Source organism: Rhinichthys klamathensis, unplaced genomic scaffold, assembly GCF_029890125.1.
Source record: "Rhinichthys klamathensis goyatoka isolate OS25496 unplaced genomic scaffold, OSU_Roscu_1.1 h1tg000181l_1, whole genome shotgun sequence".
NCBI classification, from domain to species: domain Eukaryota; kingdom Metazoa; phylum Chordata; class Actinopteri; order Cypriniformes; family Leuciscidae; genus Rhinichthys; species Rhinichthys klamathensis.
The window spans coordinates 835,160-854,651 of NW_026606709.1; the positions used below are offsets into that span (position 1 = coordinate 835,160).

General features: G+C 38.5%; 1 protein-coding gene and 1 non-coding gene across 2 annotated transcripts in view; both read right to left on the bottom strand.

The window, feature by feature from the left end:
- Positions 1-19,492, bottom strand: part of eif4g2b (eukaryotic translation initiation factor 4, gamma 2b) — a 33,064-nt gene that overhangs the window by 331 nt on the left and 13,241 nt on the right. Inside the window, exons 3-21 of the mRNA XM_056261401.1 lie at positions 9,824-9,932; positions 9,096-9,161; positions 8,878-9,018; positions 8,274-8,376; positions 7,571-7,702; positions 7,324-7,390; positions 7,039-7,190; positions 6,807-6,917; positions 4,141-4,323; positions 2,789-2,927; positions 2,540-2,703; positions 2,351-2,461; positions 1,917-2,045; positions 1,679-1,783; positions 1,365-1,580; positions 1,014-1,272; positions 597-801; positions 281-489; positions 36-157 (exon numbers count right to left, since the gene is read on the bottom strand). Coding sequence (XP_056117376.1) covers positions 36-157; positions 281-489; positions 597-801; positions 1,014-1,272; positions 1,365-1,580; positions 1,679-1,783; positions 1,917-2,045; positions 2,351-2,461; positions 2,540-2,703; positions 2,789-2,927; positions 4,141-4,323; positions 6,807-6,917; positions 7,039-7,190; positions 7,324-7,390; positions 7,571-7,702; positions 8,274-8,376; positions 8,878-9,018; positions 9,096-9,161; positions 9,824-9,932 — 2,723 coding nt within the window. The remainder of the gene's footprint in view (positions 1-35; positions 158-280; positions 490-596; positions 802-1,013; positions 1,273-1,364; positions 1,581-1,678; positions 1,784-1,916; positions 2,046-2,350; positions 2,462-2,539; positions 2,704-2,788; positions 2,928-4,140; positions 4,324-6,806; positions 6,918-7,038; positions 7,191-7,323; positions 7,391-7,570; positions 7,703-8,273; positions 8,377-8,877; positions 9,019-9,095; positions 9,162-9,823; positions 9,933-19,492) is intronic.
- On the bottom strand, positions 2,127-2,307 carry LOC130094879 (small nucleolar RNA SNORD97). The gene has a single exon (XR_008808013.1). It is a non-coding gene; the product is annotated as a small nucleolar RNA SNORD97 (small nucleolar RNA).

Sequence of the window (19,492 nt, forward strand, 5' to 3'; positions counted from 1 at the left end):
GAACACTGTAGAGTTTGCAGTAGTTAAATAAACACCTGGAATAAGGCTTTTCCTTTTCCAGGAAATTCTTGGGAAACGTCTTCTTTCCATGCAATGAAAGCTTCCTCCTCGATGATCTCCAGGTCATAAAAGTGGACAAAGTAGCGAAGCAACATACCTAAATTGCAATAAATAAAAAAAAAGATAAAATAAGAGCCTCATACCTCAAATAAGCAGTCATGTTTTATTGATCTCAACAGGATCTTATATAAGATCTTACAAATCGCAGTAGTTTCTGTACCTTTTGGGAAAGCGTTGGAATTGCAGTGCACCTGCAGGGCGTACAGGGCACTGACCTGTAGGTCAGTGTGATCGTGGAGGAACTTCTGCATGACTGGCTTGAAGGCGAGTAACAGTTGCTTCTCCAGGTCCAGCTGCTCTTTAGAAGGTGACGAAAGTTGCTCGTCACCCTCGGTCACACCAAGCTCAGCAAAGAAGTACTGCAGGAAACTGTTAAATGGAAAAACCGCAAGGCTTGTAAACTACAACATTGATTATAGCAAAATCTGAGTTGCATATATCTGCATTTGTAGATGTGAAGATACAGTGGGCTGTACCTGGTCATAAGTATGTTGACGAAGCCCTTGTCTGTGTGGAGTTTGAGAGAAATATTGTCTTTGATCCACTTGTAGATGGTCTGAGGGGAGGGGTCTGCCTTGATTTGTTTCAGCAGTTCCTTCTCCAGTTTTAGCAAGGGGAAGAGGAAACTCAGACCTTTCCCCTCAAGAACCTCCAGCATACGATCCTTATTCTGGTCGATTTCTGAAAAACAAAAATCCACTAAATCAATCCTATTTAATATCAAAATATCTAACAAATAATAATAAAACAATCTTTCAGAGGACTTTTCTCCTGATATAGCAAAAACCAAAAAAAACAAAACAATTTTCACTACTTAAAACAATCAAATGACCAATCAAAGTCAAGTATTCCAGAGTTGTGTAATAAAAACCGAAGTGTAGGAGGACACTTACCAGGAAGCATCTTCTGCATGTTGACCTTGCTCTGCTGGAAGAGATCTGTGAGCCATTCGCGGTCCTTGAGCTTGGAAGCTTGCTGCAGGCAGAGCAGGAAAAGAGGAAAGTGGTTGCCATTCTCCAGTGGATGAGCCAGTTCTGCCACACTGACCAGCTCAGCGATGACGGCTCGTGCTGCAAACTGGGCTAGGTATGACTTTACCAGAGGAATGTCTACCTCAATCTTAGGGCACTGATCCAAGACATTCAGCAGAGCCTGATGACAAAGCACAATTATTGGAATTAACAGTGAAATGCTAAATGCAAACCTTTTGATTGCTTAAGAAAAAAAAAAGCAAGGTAACTTACACACATGAAGTTTTCCCCAGTGATGAAGCCCTCAGTACGCAGTGTATTGATAAGAGTGCTAGCTTGTTCTCTGTCTTCATCAGTTCTTTCCAGAGAACAGAGGATGATCTTACTCAACATCTCTGGCAGAAAATGTTTGGGAGCTTTCATCTCTCTCACACCAATGACAGCATCCTCCATGTTCTTGCTGTTCAGATACTCAGTTACAATGTTCTCCTGTTGTAAACAAAATCCGTGAACCATTAGAAAATACTCCATCAATCTGTGATAAATGTTTTGAACATAAGAGTAGTACAACAAACAAAGATACCCACAGTCATTTTCAGCAGTTCTTCCTTAGTAGGTGCTGGTTTCTTAGTAGTCTTCTGAGGTTTCTCCTGGATCAGAGGCGGGTTGGATTTCAGACCAAGTTGAGGAGGCTAAAAAGAACACATGAAAGATGAGCAACACACTGGCAAGATAAGATTAAAACCCTATAATAGCAATGACTTGCTCCCATATGTAATTAGTTGTAAAAAAAGAGAGTTCAGCAAAGCTTAGAGAGATTTATACCTGTCCAAGTGGTGGAGTCTGTGTCCGTGGAGGCTGAGCACTGGGAGGAATCATGGTGGGAATCTGGGGTTGCAGTTTTGGCACTTGGTTTTTATTCAAAAGGAAGGATTGAGCAGGTCTAAGGCTGATCTGTAAGAATGGATCATGGAAAAACAAACATTGTTAGGTTAATTACAAAGATTAAAATGTTTAAGACCATTGTACCAATTCACACCCTCATATCTCATAATCGCAGTCAGCGGACTGGGTAGGAGTTCAAGAATGAGGGATAGGAAAGAAGCAAAAGGAAGAGAGAAAGAAAAGGACGAAACAGAACAGACCAAGAAAGAAAGAAAACTACTATCCAGTTGAGTCCCTCAGAATAACGCGTCTTTTTATAATCACAGGGTGCGAGAAGTTTTGGTTTTACTCAGTAATTAGTGTCTCCGGTTTACCTCATCTGCATTGAGCTGCCCCTTCTTGAAGCGTGGAGGCATGTCTTTAGATTGAGCTTGCTGCTGGTTCGAATGGTTCTGGTTTTGATTGTGAAAATGCTGATTCTGTCCCTAAGGATATACAGTTATTTAGCAATCTCATAAACTGCTTTGAAAAAGGCAAATTATTGCTGAAAAAATGATGCTTACCTGGTTAGACTTGATGAAAGGCTTCATACCCATGTCAAACTGTGACTGTGGTTGGGAGGTCATATGTCCACTGTGGCCATTGAAAAGAGGATTTGTACGATGACGTCCTAGGGTGGGGGAAAATCTGTCCTGGATCACACCTGGACCAGTTCCTATGCCAATACCTGCACATATAAATGCAGTTAATATGAAGACATGGCATTTATCAAGAGACAGTTGATCAATACAATTAACAGGTTCTTTACTCACCTGGAATCTGACCAAACATATCGGCCAATCCCCCGAGAGTTTCTCTATCCAGTTTCATCCTGTTCGGCATGAAGGGGCCTTCTAGGAAGAAGTCCATTCTCATACCCTGGTTCATGGGTGGAATAAAAACACCCAAATCCTTCACAAAAGGAAAGATAAAAACTTCTAATAACCAGCACTATATAAACTCACATCAGTTTATAATAAGAGTCAATGGCCCTCATTTATCAAAAGTGCGTACACCAAATTTCCAGCGTACACCTGGCGTACACCCAAAACCACGGTGACTTTGAGATTTATCAATATGAACGTTGGCGTACGGCACGCTCAAATCCTACGCCAGCTCAGGAGGTGGTGTACGCACGTTTTGAGTTAGTGCGGAAATGCGCAGAAAAACAATTCCTAACACCACAAAACGCACTGACAAACTAACTGATCAACTGCTCAAACTGACATAACTAAAAGATATGATATATTGATATATGACCAACAACAACAGTAATTATAAACTTCAGTGTTTATTTTTGTGCAACATGGACTTCAATGTTTAATTTGTGTGACTTTACCAAAGCATTTGATTTATAAGCATATGTATTCCTTCAGTTGCGAGCCTGTGCGCTTTACCCTGACGTTTCATGGTTAGGCCCGGCAGGTGCGCACGGACTGGGTTCGGTAACGAAAGGCTTTCAATGACCAAAAAATAATTCAGACTGACAAAATAATAAAAAAAACATTCTTCTTCTTTTAAATAATAATAATAATACAAATAATAATAATGACATTCTTCTTCTAAATAACAATAAGCGTCATTAATAATACAAAGCATACTAATAATACTAAGAATAATATTACAAATTGTCATGCAATTATTAATGTGAATGAATGGTACTCCACATCACATCATCATCATCACTATTGTACACCCCATACATGTAACGTGATTCGAAATTGAATGCTAATTCAAAAGACGTGCTGTAAAATATTGCATTGTGATAGGTCATTTCGGGCTCCACGTCAGAGAAGTTTCTCTTCTTTGCCGTCTTCCGTGTGTCCATGGCGTAAAATGAGGGCGTGGGGGAAGCGGAGACTTGAATATATAGGGGCGTGTTATTCTAATGACGATCGTTTTCAGCCGCGGGATTTATCAAGGGCAGGTATTGCGTACACCTGGATTTCAAAGGTACGCACAGCTTCATAAATCAGGCGGTGAGAGGAGTGTAAGCATAATCTTACGCCAACATATACGCCCGTTTCTACGCAAGAATGATAAATGAGGGCCAATGACTCCCTTAGCCTAAAAATAATATTTGACAGTATTTTGTAAAAACCTGAAAGAAAAACCACCAACTCACCTTCACTGCTTCTTGACGAATCTGGTTAATCGTCTTTGGTCCATTGTCGATGAAAGCTTTGCGAGGAACCCAATTGTTCTCTCTTAGCTCCACAGTGTCCTGCAGTAGGAAACGAATCCTTGCAGGCAAATCCTTGTTGTTCATTAAGGATCGCATACGGCCAAAGTACTGATCCATTAAAGACTGTGGGAAAGGCAACAATAAATGAAGTATTCCCACTAATTACAATCATGCTGCTCAATGGCTGTGTTATCCTCTTAAAACTGCTTTAGAAAAAATAAAAAAATTCTCAGTCTAAGATTTGTCAAGTCTTAAAGTGCTTCAAACCTGCATCCAAAAAGTCACAATGCCATTATTCCAATCAGTCATGGTTTGGCTCTTTCAAATATAAGGCCAATTTCAAGAAAACTGACCAATTTTTGGAACAAGGTGAAATCGGTCTTTGTCAGACATGTGGGTTTGTTGATGTGTGACGTCACCGCGGCGCCATTTTTGAGGTATCGCTGCTGACTGTGAGCATTGAAGAGATTACGAAAGTAGAGATAACAAGTAAATAACTTGCAAAACTGGAGAAGCACAAGAAAACTGAGAAAATGCCGTACCGCAATAAACTCGATAAATTTGGCAGGTACCGTTATTTGGAGAAATTGTCATCCATTCAGAACATAGATCCATTATGAGCTCAGCTGACTGCAGTAAGTTGGAGTGCTGATCCCGCATTGCTTTCTCATCCTCAAACTTGGGCATTGTCAGCTATCTTGTTTATGGTATAAGCGCATATAACGTTACCAGTGAACAATTTAAAAACTATAAATCTCTTAAAGCCCGCGGACATTTCAGCAAGTTACTGTATCCTTCAGTAGGAATGTAAATAAATCCTGTAAAGTTAGTAACAGCAAAGATAGGTTTGCTGTATTGATGATGATGATAATGTCATGTTAAGGATGGTTTAGTTTGAAAAAAGAATGAAAAAAAAACAATTCTCCAACAACAGAATACCCCAGCATCGATACCTTACAAATGGCGGCTACGCCCATAATGCACTTCGTGTATCACAAGTGTGACGTCACCTGACAAAGACCGATTAAGCAGTCCATTTTAGAAAGAACAGGAGCCTGCCACAATTGTTTTATGGTTGAAACTAGGTGTGGACGATATGGCATAAATATCATATCACGATTTTGTTTTCCTGGAAAAAATCACGATTCACGATTTTATCACGGTTCTTTTTCATGTTGGTTTTACTATTTTGCAAGTGACTGAGCATTACAGCTAAACTAATGTCCCTATTTTAAAAACAAAGCCTTACAAGGTAACAAAATATAAAATAAAAAAAGAATGGCAGACATTTAGGCCAAAGTGGCAAAGATAAAAAATCTGTAATTTTCTTTGTTATTAAAAATTAAAAACAAAGATTCACATCACACATACACACCTTAATATACAAATGAAATAAACAGTGCTTTATTTTTTCAGCTACAGCAGGTGTCTTTAACAGTAGCATTGAAGTAATTAAATGAACAAATATGAAAATAAAATAACAGACTTCACTGTATAAATTATACATTGATTCTTATTAAAGCTACTATTAAAGTTCTCAGTCAAGAGCAGTGAGTGATTTCCTCTGTGTTTTGTTGTTTAATTAACTTTAAATTATGACATTTAAAAATTTGGAGTGAACTATCCCTTTACTCTCTCTAGTTGTTTTAAACCCGAATAAGTTTCTTTCTTTTGTTGAAAATTAAAGTTATTTGGAAGAATGTGGGTAACCAAACAGTTGATGTACCCCAGTGACTTCCATAGTATCTTTTTTTACTACCATGGAAGACAGTAGGGACCTGCAACTGTTTGGTTAGCGCCATTCTTCAAAATATCTTCTTTTGTGTTCAGCACAAGAACGAAATGAGTATAGGTTTGGAACATTAGAGTGAGTAAATAATGACAGAATTTTTATTTTTGGGTGAACTATCCCTTTAAGGACAAGCAGTAGCATGTTTACTACTATACCTGCACGCGACACGTCTAATATACACGCATTTGACAAGCAGATTTTCTCAGTTTACTTTCACTTTAGACATAACCAACTTTGTTTATGTAAAACTTGTGCATTTGACAGTATTAGCGCAATAAGATTCGAAAGATAACAGTCCAGTAACCAGGCGCTGTTTGACAGGGTTTTATTGCATGTGCACTTCGGGTTTTTGCGCTCAGGAAAGCGCACGTTAGAACAGCACATCAGCACGGGATTGAGCTTTAAAAGCACATGCAAATAATGAACTTTTGTGAACTGCAGTGTCCCGTTCCTCTGCGTTAACATTTGATGTGAATATATGTTGCGTTGTACAGTATGTTGACACGGAGGCACCAAAACTGCAACTGATAGAATGCACGATACTACGATATTTCTTCAAAAGCAGATCGGAGACATTTTAATCGTCCACGATCAAAAAATCGTGATAACATATGAGCATTAAATCATATTTCTTGAATAAAATAAACAATTATATCAGTTAAAAGTAAAGTTAAACTTGCACTTTTACTTGTAACAAGATCATTAAAAATAGTAAAAACTTGAAAGACATGAAATTGGTGTTTCCATTCATCAGTCAATCATTTTCCACTGGTGAATAAGATGAACCTTAAAATGTTCTTGGGCCAGATGGTACCTTGGCTTTTTCATGGTCGAGTCTGGGCCCCACAGTCCTCATTATCTGACAGAGACACTCCAGATCCTCTCCCATGTCCTTGAGCTGGACCCTCTTCTTTTTCTCCAAAAGCTACAGAAAGTGTAGAGAATGACTCATCAAAATCACTGACTCACCATTAACCAAAGAACAAAATGGAGTGGAACTAAATGATGAGTGGGATATGTTGAGCGAAATTGAGTAGGATACATACTGTTTTGATGCACTTATGAAGGATAGATTCATGGATGAGGTCAAGTTTTCCGAGTTCTCCGATGAATTTGATATTGCCAAGCATCTTGATCTTGGCAATGGCACGCTGCTCCTCCTCCTCAGAGGTGAGAGGGTTGTCTTGTTTGTCATAGACTTAATGCAGAGACATTTAAATATTAGAAATTATGCCACAGAGCATAATGCCTTGCAATAAAACAAAACAGTGTGTGTATGTATATGTGTGTGTGTGTGGTGAAATGGGTTTAGCAGGGGAGAAGTGACTCACTGTCAACATTTTTGGCACGGTTCTCAAATTCATCTTGAAGCTTGGAAATTAGAAGTCTTCTGAAAGTCTGCAGGGAAATACACAATCATGAAAATGAATATGGTGCACAATGAGAAAGTAAAACTAAAGGGGCAATTAGCTTGGTAACCAATCATTTGTTTGGAAATTAACAGCTCTTTCAGATTCAACAAACCCTTAAGAAACACAGATATGGCATTCAATTTATAAATGGCATTTAGGAACTCACTGTGCTCTGCTTTTGCGATGACTGGATTTCAGGTGTTGGGCCATCAAAGTTTGGTGCATCCTCTGCCAAACGCAGACATAGCTGAGCATAGAGTGAGCTGTATTTGGGCTCTTCTAGGGCTTTGTCTACGATCTATGGGAAACAACAATTAATATTGTAGCCACAGGTATTTCAGTATTGTATAGTATGTTTAGCTATATTTATAGCTTAATTTCATTGCGTAGAATCACTTAGTCAAGATGGTTTTTGAGTTTCAAACACATATGAAGCTCTGTTGCTCTTTAAAAGGTAGTAATCTGGCTTAGAACTAATGTCCAAGCAGGGTTGAATGATAGTGGAAATATTTGTATTATAATAACTAACACCACAATGAATCAATCGATTACATGAGCAAAACCCATCACCAACACTATCATTAAAAAGTGTGAGGTCAGTAAGATTTTTTTTTTAGAGAAATTATTTATTAATTAACTATTTCTGCTGCTGTTTTGAACTTTAAGGAACCCTAAAGTCATGTTTCCACAAAAATATTAAGAAACAAATCTGTACATCAACAACAACAAAAAAAGATTAGAATGATTTATAAAGAATCATTTGGCACTGAAGACTAGTGTAATGATGCTAAAAATTCAGCTTTGCCATCACAATAATAATTAAATTTTAAAATCGAAAAGAGACATTTTAAATTATAATACTAGCTTACCAGCAAGATGATTCCTTTGAGGACAAGTTTAGAGTCTACGCCCACATTGAGAAGCTCAAGGCATAGCTTGTCAAACTTTTCAGGGGTCAGCTTATTAAGTATGCTACAAGAGAAAAGCAACAGCAAAGAATAAACATCCTGTACCAGTTTCAACAAAGACCACAGTTTACCACACGTAAAGATTCGTGCTTATCTGAGCTTGAGAGCATCAGCTGACACAACCACAAAAACATGCTCAAAAGGCCAAGAGCACAACGAACAAAAGAGCTCAAAAACAGAGGCTTCTTTAAGCTCATCACTGCTGAATTGAATATTCTGAATCAAAATGCACCAATGCTACATTTTGGTATTGATTACGTATTCATTACTTCAATTAGCTTTTTTTTTCTGCCTTAAATTAATACATTGTTAGCTAACTGCACAATTTGTATAAGTACATTTCTGAAATGCATAACTTGGACACAGTCACCTCTAATAACAGATCATTGATCACCCATGCATTTTCTGTAAAGCTGCTTTGAAACGATGTGTATTGTGAAAAGCACTATACAAATAAATGTGAACTAAATTTAATTTAATATTCACGCTCCTTAAGGACACTTACCCTCTCACTTTCCTAAATATTCCATCGTGATGTTCTTTTTCATTGGAGGAGTTGACATTGGAGGAATTGACATCTCGTCTAGTGCTTCGTGAAGGAACCCATCTCTGAACGCTAAGCCCTGGGGTTTTCCCCAGGTACTCGCTAAAGACAAACAAAGCAATTAGAGTCTCTAAAGCATGTTACAAAGCTGGAATGCTCTTGACTTTAGCATGGCATACCTGTTGCCGACAGTCTTGGGATAGTGCTGAGGTGCACCCCTACCACCTCCTCCGCCCGAAGAAGCACTAGAACAAAAGTAATATTAGATTAAACGACTTCAAAATGCTTTTCACACAACAACCACCACAAACCAATACTTAACTGGCTTACAGTTATCCAATTTGTTGTGGTGTGGAAACCATTTTAAATAGCAAAGCAGAAGACAAAGGAACTAGTGGACCAGTTAATACACCTTATGACTTTTTATCTTTAACGTGGTAAGAACCCCAATATCTGAGTGACTCTCCCATCTTTATCAATTATTTCAATCTTCAATTAAAAATTCAGGCAAATGCTTTACCCCTCTGTCATGAGTTAAGTTAAATCGACTGAACTGTCCACTTGCTCAAGGCGATTGGTGCGGCGTCAATGCAGATGTTCGGGTCTAAAACGCAACTGAACCAGTGTGCGATAGAGAGAAATGCCAGTCATTACACAATGTTCATGGGTGTTTAATCTGAGAGTAGACCTATACATATCATTTTGACCTGAAAAGCTTCAACATTGGGAAATCCCATTTAAATAGGGTGCTTCAAAATGAAAAATTTTGCTGAACAAAAAATTATTTTAACATATTTAGGGCAACAAGTGCCTATATTTTTAGGCAATAGCTAAGCTATGTTTTTTCTATAGATGTTAAGAAAGACTTGTAGCCAAATCCTGGCCAGTGCTTGATGTTTGATCTCACCTGAAACGAGAAGCACCCCCTTCTGCAATCACACTCTCCACTTTGGCGGCTTGACAACGAAGAATCTTCAAAAAAATTATAATCAAAGGGCGGGGTGGGGAAATCCGAACTGTATGAGAGAGAAAGAAAGTCAAGGAAACATGAGAAAACACAACTAACTTAACAGGTTAAGAAATGATTGCGTATTACAAACACACAGGAGGTACTAGTCTGGTCAGAGATTTACTGATTTCCTCTTCCTTAAAATGAAAAGGCCTACATCAGAGATTGAGGTTGAACTGTTAGCAAACATTTTATAGTAACGTTACGAATATTTGGTCGGAAACAAAATGGTTTTCCACCTTTCTTAGCAAAAGAGGCGAGACAATTTGCTTGATAACACAGTAACAAAGGCAACAAAGAAAAAAACAGAAAACATGAAAATAACGCCTTTTAGTTTTAATTATTTTGAAAGCATGAAAGATGACCGATTCACTTACGTTAACAATAAAACGTAAACATATAACGTTATATCAACATTTATTTGGCGTAAGTTAATGGCTAGCTTGCATGCTATCTTTGGTCACGTGGCATTTTAAAGATTCAGGACACAGAGAGAAGCCAAAATGAGATATATATATTAATATGTCTAACGACCGACACGTATTTTAATATTTTATATGAACAGTAATACATACAGAAACGCTCTCAGGTGTTTGTTCTATAACGACGCCATTTTCTGTTCTCACACGAGCAGCCATTTTATCTTACGTTTTATACAAAAGAACCTAACGTTACCTTTACTAAGGCGACCTCAGTTTGGATTTTGGTTTCGTTCTTCTAAAAGAGAAAGAAAAAAAGATGAAAATAAAAACAGATGTGTTGGGAATATTGGGACGGTAACCGGTCAGGCACGATTGCAGCTCACTGTGGGTTACAAATGCTATTGCGCGAGCCTCCTCCTGACTGACTGTTTGACGTCACACAGGAACTTGACTTGTATTCGTCAGGACTTCGTTGTCAGTATTTTTCCGTTATTAACCACATAGGCCACAGATAGACCTATTTTGGAATGGTCTCCTAAATATTCAGTTAAATTGTAGTTCATTTTAGAATATTTGATTTGATTATAAACAAAACGGTTGGTCTTGGCCATAAAACTATAGGCTATTTTGGTTTACTCTTGGGGCCAGTTGCATTATGTTAAGACTGTGTCTTAAGAACTAGTACGAACAACTACCAGTTAGTTAGGGGTAATCAGTCTTACTTTTGGGTATAAAGTTAGACCAATCTACATTTTTTCTATGTAACTGACTTTAAAAAAGTTATGAACAAAAAAATTGATGACTAACTTTTAAGACTAGCTATAGCAATGCAACCGGCCCCTGGAGTGGACATTAACATTGCATCCCGTGAATGTCACATATTGACACATCTGGTTTAATTGGCATGTGTCACTTAAAACAAGTGGAATGTGCTAGTGGATAGTGGCATTAGGGTGGCCATATACGTCCGGATTTTGGCCGGACAGTCCGAATTTTAAGCCCCCTGTCCGGCGTCCGGCGCAGCCTCAAGCCGGACACTCATTTGTCCTCCTTTTTGGAGTTGCGCTGAATTATTAAAAAAAATTAACCTATAAAAATCCTGCATAATGATGGCGGCTCTCTGATGCCTGTAAATTAGTTCAAATCTCTTGGAATCTAGAGCCGCGCATGCGAGACAGAACATATGTGCTCCAAACCGTGCAGCGCGCGGCAGAGAGCGAGAGACCTTGCGTCTCTTTTTGGTGTTATGGAAATGGCCACCCTAAGTGGCATGTAGGCCTACACTGACAGTATCGCTGTGTCCTAATTCAGAGGATGCATCCTTCGAAGGACTCGGATTTCAGAGGCGGAATCCTTCGAAGGCCGGGAAGGTCGGACGAGCATTGTTAAATGGGACGGTCTAGCCTAGCTGCCGTTGATGAGTGGCAGTAACGTTTGTACTAGACTTTTTTGAAAGTTATATTCAACTGTCTGAAAAAAAACAAGGTTCACAAACTGTCTTATCTTCACCACGGTCAATTTGTATATAATAAAGAGTATAAACTAGTACGATAAGTCAACACTTGAATCGCTTTAAAAGTTTTTTTCTTCTTCATTTTTTTTACATTTGTATCATTGGATATTTGATTAAACTGAAATCCAATAATTACGTTTAAAAGTGCAATTCCTTAATTTCTCTCAAAAAAGTCCTGTCGTCACTGGCGCGCATTGAATTCTGGGGTAGGCAAGGCCACGAAGGATCCATCTGTTGTATCCTTCATTTTACGGGAAACTAGGCATATGGAGGCCGCATTTGAAGCTTGTGTCGCGGAACATGTCGCTGTATGTTGTAACACCTCCAGTAGTGATTGACAGGTGAGCTGAGCATCCGTACTGATGTAATTGTGACACAAAATCCTTAATAAATAGCCCATTTTAGTGATATTTTTAAATTACACAATTAAATTTATGTTAACTTAAACAATTTTTTAAGTACAATCAACTTGGCTGTTTAAGTCATTATAGGCTACATTAAACTGACTTTGCTGCTCACTCAGCTTATTTTAATGAGTTGAAGTATAATGTAAAAATATGTGGTCATAACTTATTGATCATATCATTTTTTACAGTTGGTCATATTTTTTTTAAAAACATGTCAGTTTGTGGCACATCAGTTCAGTAGCCTATCTGAGTGGCATGTGCCACTGAATGTTAATGCCAATGTTGTTGATCACGCAAACTGCCCATTAGGAAACGCAATTTACATCATAAGTCACTATACATATACCGCATTAACAGTCGCATCCATACTGTAAACCTTTATTTTTGCATGATGCTGCATGCCGTCAGTATAAGTGCGTGCGGTGGGTCAGTATAAGTAAGTGCGGTGGCCAGCGCAAGATAAACCAAAACTTAAGACAGTTGAGGAACATCTATGGTGTATTAGTCGGATATTGATATAAATAGTTAGTACATCATTTATATAATATACCGGTACTATTTATTTCAAGTAACAAAAAGGTTGAAGATTCAAGTGCTCTTCATGTTGAACTACTAAACAAATCTCTGCACATTTAATATCTTTAAAGCTTTTTATTTTCAACATTATGAATTTTAAAAGGTAGCAAATATATAATAGAATAGATATAATTAGATTGTAGTTATTTATTTGGATGTATTTAGTATTATAATTTATAAATGACACAACTATGATTTCTGTTTTTTTTCTGTCAGAAAAAAATACATCTTCTATGCAACAGGCAAGAAGAAGGGTGCATGAATTAACTCCTCCAATGATAAAAGTGAGAACGAATTTGACATTAAAGCACGAGAATGCCATGGATTTGAGTTTCTTTTGACTGCAGATAAGAGGGAAAAATGGATATCGGAAAACTAAGGCTTGAGCATGTGAGTGTTTAGTGGATTCAAGACAGAAATTGCCCATTATCTCTAAAGAGAACAAGGCCAGCAGCATCAATCAAAAGGGAAAGCTTATATCACAAAGTGTGACTGAAACCCAGGAAGGAAGATAAGAAACAGGTGCACCGATCAGGTGCACTTGGACAGAAATGCCCACAGGCTTGAAATAGACAACATAGGGAGGTGAGTATCCTGGCTGTGATGGAATAGCTGGATCAAGAGTTACATCTTTGCATCACATTAAACATGGAGTTTTGTAAGATGCCATGGGTGGGAATAACTTGGTCCCATGCTCATTGAATGGTTTGTAACATACACATATCATTGCTGTAAGACATTTTTTTTTTATTTGTAAGTGAATGTTTCTTCACTTTAAATATAGGCTAAGACAATTAGTACTTTAAGTACTTTTAAGAATGGTTTTTATAAATAGCTATGTATAAGTATAAATTATTTTGATTCACTCAATTTTAGTGTCTCGGAGTTCAAAGAACATTTAGAAGTGTAGAAGGGAAATGTATTTCTTTTTTCTTTTGTAGCCCAAAGCTTTTGTGGCAAAAATCAAACGAACATTACATGTTTAAATTGCATTTCTGACTTTAGCCACTAAATGGCAGTAGACACTTAAATATATTTTCAAAAAAGAAAGCCCAAGCATGTGCAATACAGTGGCTCCCATAGCACTATGGACAGATAATTTGCACAAAGCTTTAATTATTAAACTGTGTATAAATCTACACTGAATGATCACTTCGAACTCTTACAATTTTATAATGCATTCTTGAGGTTTTTTTTTTTCTTTTTTTTTTCTGTGTATACCACTACCAGTTTTACATTGATAATATATATTTTTTTTTAATCCACAGGAGCTTAATGTTCAATAATGGCAGAAAGAGTCAAACATTTGTTTTGGTATAATGGGATGTCATAATTGTAGGCATCCATGCATGCACTGCTGGACATAATTGCATGTAATTTGGATAGCCTAATCAGATTCCAAAAAATAAGTATACTTGTAATTAGATATTACATTTTAAAATATCTACTCTTAATCAGACTTCAGTACTTTTTTATTGATTACATATTATTCTTTCTAAAAAAAAGCCTACTGCCTATATATGGAATTGCACACACAGAGCAGCCACTAGACATGTGACTATTGCTAAAAATTGAGACCCACAGCATTTGATCACTGGATTTACAGAAATCATTTCACTTTTAAGAATTGTTTTCGAACACATTAATGTTTATTTGAATTATCAGCCATTTAACCACGTTTAATAATAATAAAAAAATCTATGATTTAATTACTTAATAGCTTTTCATTAAACTCACAAAGTCCTGCAGTTCCATCACGAACCATCTAGGAGACCCTGACGCAATGTAAAATTCAATGCACTTCATGTTGTTGATAACAAACAATGGCATATATTTTTATTTGTACTTTGTATTTTTACGAGATTGTCCTATTCAAATCAATGTGATAAACGAGTTATAAAAGTAGTTCTATTACCTTAAATGTGTAATGTAATGGATTATTATTCATTTGGAATCAGTAAGGACTAGCTACAATTTGTAGGTAATCTACCCAGCACAGCATGCATGATACACAACACAACCACTAACTGAGCATGAAAGTTTACTCTTGTTAATTAAAGACCTTCAAGATGCAGATCTTCTTAGTTTTTACATTGAGATTATTTGACCTTATTCTCCCCCAAAAGATAGATATATAAAAGCCATCAAAATAGTTGCATCAAATCCATTATATTCACAAGTTATATTATATTTGAATGAATCCAATTCAAAGGCTTGTAGCATATCAGCTTAGCTGATTTCAGTTACTGAAATCTTGGATACTTAAAATGTCTCTATTGTAGCCACAATGCAAGTGTGAACTTATTCAGTGTGAAAATGTTAAGCTGCCCTGTAGAGTATTCAACTCTCACGGTGCACTGCATTCCCTTTATAATTTGCCCTGTTTTCTTTCCTGAGAATGCAAATTCTTTAATCAGTATTTCAAAGGCCTTTAAGCCAGCAAGTAAACCACAAACACGTTTCTGAAATTGGGAATCGGCTTTCTCTGCAGAGAACATCTCCACACAATCAAAGAACATGCCTTCATCATGGGAACACATCACATTACCTCTAGTTTAAAACAATATGTTCATAAGGTCCCTGATGTAATAATGTTCAAAGTCAAATCTAGTCTCTCGGGTGTCCCTCACAGTATGACTTTGCATTGTGTTTGTACTGCAGGCCCATTGAACTACGAAGGATATACACACAGTGACAAAAATAAATTTGCTTTGGTAACAGCCACTTGATTTCTTGTTTATGTCCCACTGCTGTTTTGTCCTTCAACTGCGACATGATTTAAAAGTAATGATGTAAACTAAAGACACCTTATTTGTTTTCAGATGTGCTAACTCTAGCACTTGAATAAGAAAATCTGTTCAGTGTAATATAAATGGTCCCCCCCCCCCCCTTTTTACCTAGGGAGAAATTACTTTGTTGAGCAAAGCAAAACAACAATAAGGATATTTTTTTATGATTACAGAGTAGTGTGTTATTTATCAATTCAATGTAAAAATGGCATTGGACACACACACATCAGATTTTCATGTTTTACGGGGACATCCCGTAGATATAATAATTTTTATACAGTACAAATATTTTTTTTTTTTACTGTTGTGTCTTGTTGGGACATAAAAATTTCATAAGGATTAAACAAGTGAACTTTTGCAGTTTGCATGTGTGCAAGATGTGATGTTTTTATGAAAGAACAAAAGTGTGTGAACCCTGAAGACGAAGGTTAGCCAGACCTCGACAGCAGCAACAGAGACCCATTGCACATGTTTTCTCATTCAAATATTCAAGGATGGCCTTGTTGAGAACTGATCTTTGCAGAGAATGTTTTCCTTGGGTTATTTCCAGTATTTGCACAAAACTTCTCTTTCTGCCTGCTTCTACATTCATAAAGATGAAATAATAAATGAAACTTTGGTTGCATGCCGGGGACCCTCTTTTTTACCCAATATCTGACTTGCGAAATCACAGGTTGACTGAAAGGCTAAACCTCAGTGTATTTCTCAAGGTCCTGCCATAATAGTGCCAAAAAGCTCACCAAGATTTGATACATCCAATCATTTCATTCCCCTCCTGAAGACGAGCGAAGTGGTCCTTGTGATAATTAAAAAGCCATCGCTAACAGGAATCTTCTGGCTCATTAAAACCCTTCAAGCTCATAGATTTTATCTGCTGGAGGGAATGCGCACCAGTAGGGTGGCAGCCAGAGGGCCATGTTTCAGATGATAGCATCACCTCCAAATTAGGAGAGGGATTGTAGCTTCAAGGTTTCCTAAAGGTTGAATTTTGGCCTAATGTAACATGATCACACTATAGTAATGGAAAGGATGAATAGTAGCTGATTTAGAGCTGTAAAAATGGACAAAGAGCAAGAAAGGACAAGGGCCATAGTGGAATTGAGAAACACAAAGAATCATGGGTTGAGACAATGTGTCAGTCTTAAACAGCTCACATGGTTTTGGTTAAGTATTTGATTGTTCAGAATTTGATTGTTGAAATGTGATATCTCAATCGGCCATGATTCATGTATTTTTTGAGCAATAGACATAATGAGTAGAATATGTGATTTAAATTTGTTTTCTTTCAAAAGTATACTTTTCTTTTATTGAGGGGTAAAATTATTTAAAAAAATTTTAGTTGCTGTTCATAACCAATTTTACCTAAACAGATTATTCAACTTGAAATGATTAGGGCAGAAATCGACTGGATCGTGAATATTTACGTATACCAGAATGGAGCCACACGTAAGTTTCTCGTTTTAAACATTTGGCTCTTAGCTAATGTCACCCATAGGGACATTAGCGGAAAGTTTAAAATTACAGCTAAAGAAGTAGCTACACATTTTATATATTAATAGTAATTTTTAAAGTTTACAAACGCAAACAACATCTGATAAATTGTTTAGCGTGACCATACGAAACATGCAATAGAGAAAGCAAATAGGGCAAATTTTGATTTCATGTTGACCCTAAATTAGTCATTTATAGAAAAATACTTTGCTCAGATTAGTGAAATAATATCTTGAAATAATTATTTTGAGAGTACATTAATAAAATGAGAAACTCATCATAATATGAACTGTTCCCTTTCGAGGGAACTCGCGATGCGTCACCGACGCTTTGGGAACGCCCCCAGCGTGAATGCGTCTGAGCATCAATGTCAACTAGTCCAATGGAAAGAATGAGCGACACGGGCGGATGACGTCATGACCAGGAAGGCATAAGAGCACATCCGGTGAAACGCGGCATTAGCTTCTGTCTCAGCAAGCGATCTGTGTTACTCTGTCTCTGTCTATTTATTGTTGTCTGTTCGATATTATTGGGAAGAGTTATGGCGAAACAACTTTACAAACTCTGTGCTTCTCCCTGCCCGCGTTATTTAACGGGTGGGGACACACACGAGCTTTGTGTAGTTTGTTTGGGAGTGGAGCATGCGGTATAAGCCTCCGAGGGGGCTGATTGCAACATTGTGAGAAGCTTTCGCTTCGCATGCTCCACTCCCGCCTGTCACTTTTCGAGGAAAGTGGCCAGGCTCGCGATCCTCAGGGTGCAGGACCCGCGTCTGCCGAGGCAGCGCGGAGAATGCATTCCTGTGGATCGCGAATAGGATCTCTTTACGGGGTTGGAGACAGGTCCGCGGATCTTATCTCCTCCCTTTCCACGAGGGATCCAGTGCTCTCTCTCCGGTCTCGGAAGCCCGCGCTGCGGTCTCTTCTGCCCGGGGAGAGAAATCAATGCTTCAGTGCACTACCTCCGAGGAGGTAGATGTGCTGGGCATTGAAAGTGTACACAATCATGGGGGAAGTGGATTTGCCATCTCTTTCCCCAGCGTATGAGAAATATATAAGCCTTATATATATATATGATAGTTTATATATTATATATAAAAAATATATATATAAAAATAAGCTGGTGGAGGTGTTTAGTAAGGCTGTAGATAAATTAAATATTTAATGGCCAGCAGAAATAAGGGGGCACTCGTTCTAAAAAAAATAAAACGAGTTTCCTTCCCTCTATTTGTTCACCTCCATCACGGGGCCTTCCATTTTTCCCGATCTGCACAGCGAGCTGTCTAGATCATGGAAAAAGCCTTACTCTTCTTGTTTTTTAGCCCCCACATTCATGTATATTCAGATATTGGGGGGTTAAGAGAGTATGGCTATGGGGCAATACCCCGGTTAGAACAGACGCTTGCGAGCTATCTGTCTCCCGGTTCAGTATCGACCCTGAAGGCGTCGGCTTCTCTCACTAAACCATTAAAGAAAACTATTTTTAATCTAGTGGGAAAAGCATTTACGGCAGTGGGTCTAGCAGGAGCCTGCTTGCACACTATAGCAGTGCTACAAGCATATCAGGCTGACCTGCTGTGATATTTGGACAGAAGTGAGGGAGTTTGGCCCGATGGGGTTTGAGAACTTCGTCGGGCCACAGATTTATCTCTCAGGGATGGCAGCCCTTGTGGTCACTGAGAGACACCTCTGGCTCAATTTGATGGGAATCATGGAGAAAGATACAATATAATCTCTCCCTCGCTATGTCCAACCCCCTGGGGCTGCTGGGCGTGAGCAGCTCCAGCCGTCTAGTTTCTCATACACAACACAGCAGCCAAAGCCTTCAAAGCAGAAGCCGGATCCGAGGACCGTTCTTCATGCTGAGAAAGCTTCGGCTCGAAGGAAAAGGTCTGGCGCCACCGGCGTCAGACCGGTGAGGGCAGCCCCAATCGGGGTGGAATGGTGTACACCTCATTATACGGTGCCCTTTCCATCTCGGTGCCCTCAGGGGATCGTTCTGCCTACCCGCCACCCTTGGTGCTCGGGGCGCAGAGGTCTCCAAGCGAGCTTCTGGCGCAGCGTCAACTCGACGTTGCGTCGGACTCGCGCCCTCTGAGGGGGGTTCGAAAACAGTCAGTTCGGGTGGTTCCTGCCAGTATGCTTCAGGTCCCCGAGCTGGCTGTCTTTATTACATCAGAGGCCAGCCTCGAGGGGCTGGTTCCCTTGGTAGATTTTCTGGCAGCGCATTAGCTACTGCCAAATATATCTCTATGGGTCCTGCAGTTAGTAGTAAGAGGCAGATTTGGTTCTCGTCCTCCAGGCTACAACGGGGTGTTGCTCACGTTAGTGCATTCCAAGCAGGCTCTGGTAATGGAGCAAGAGGTAAAG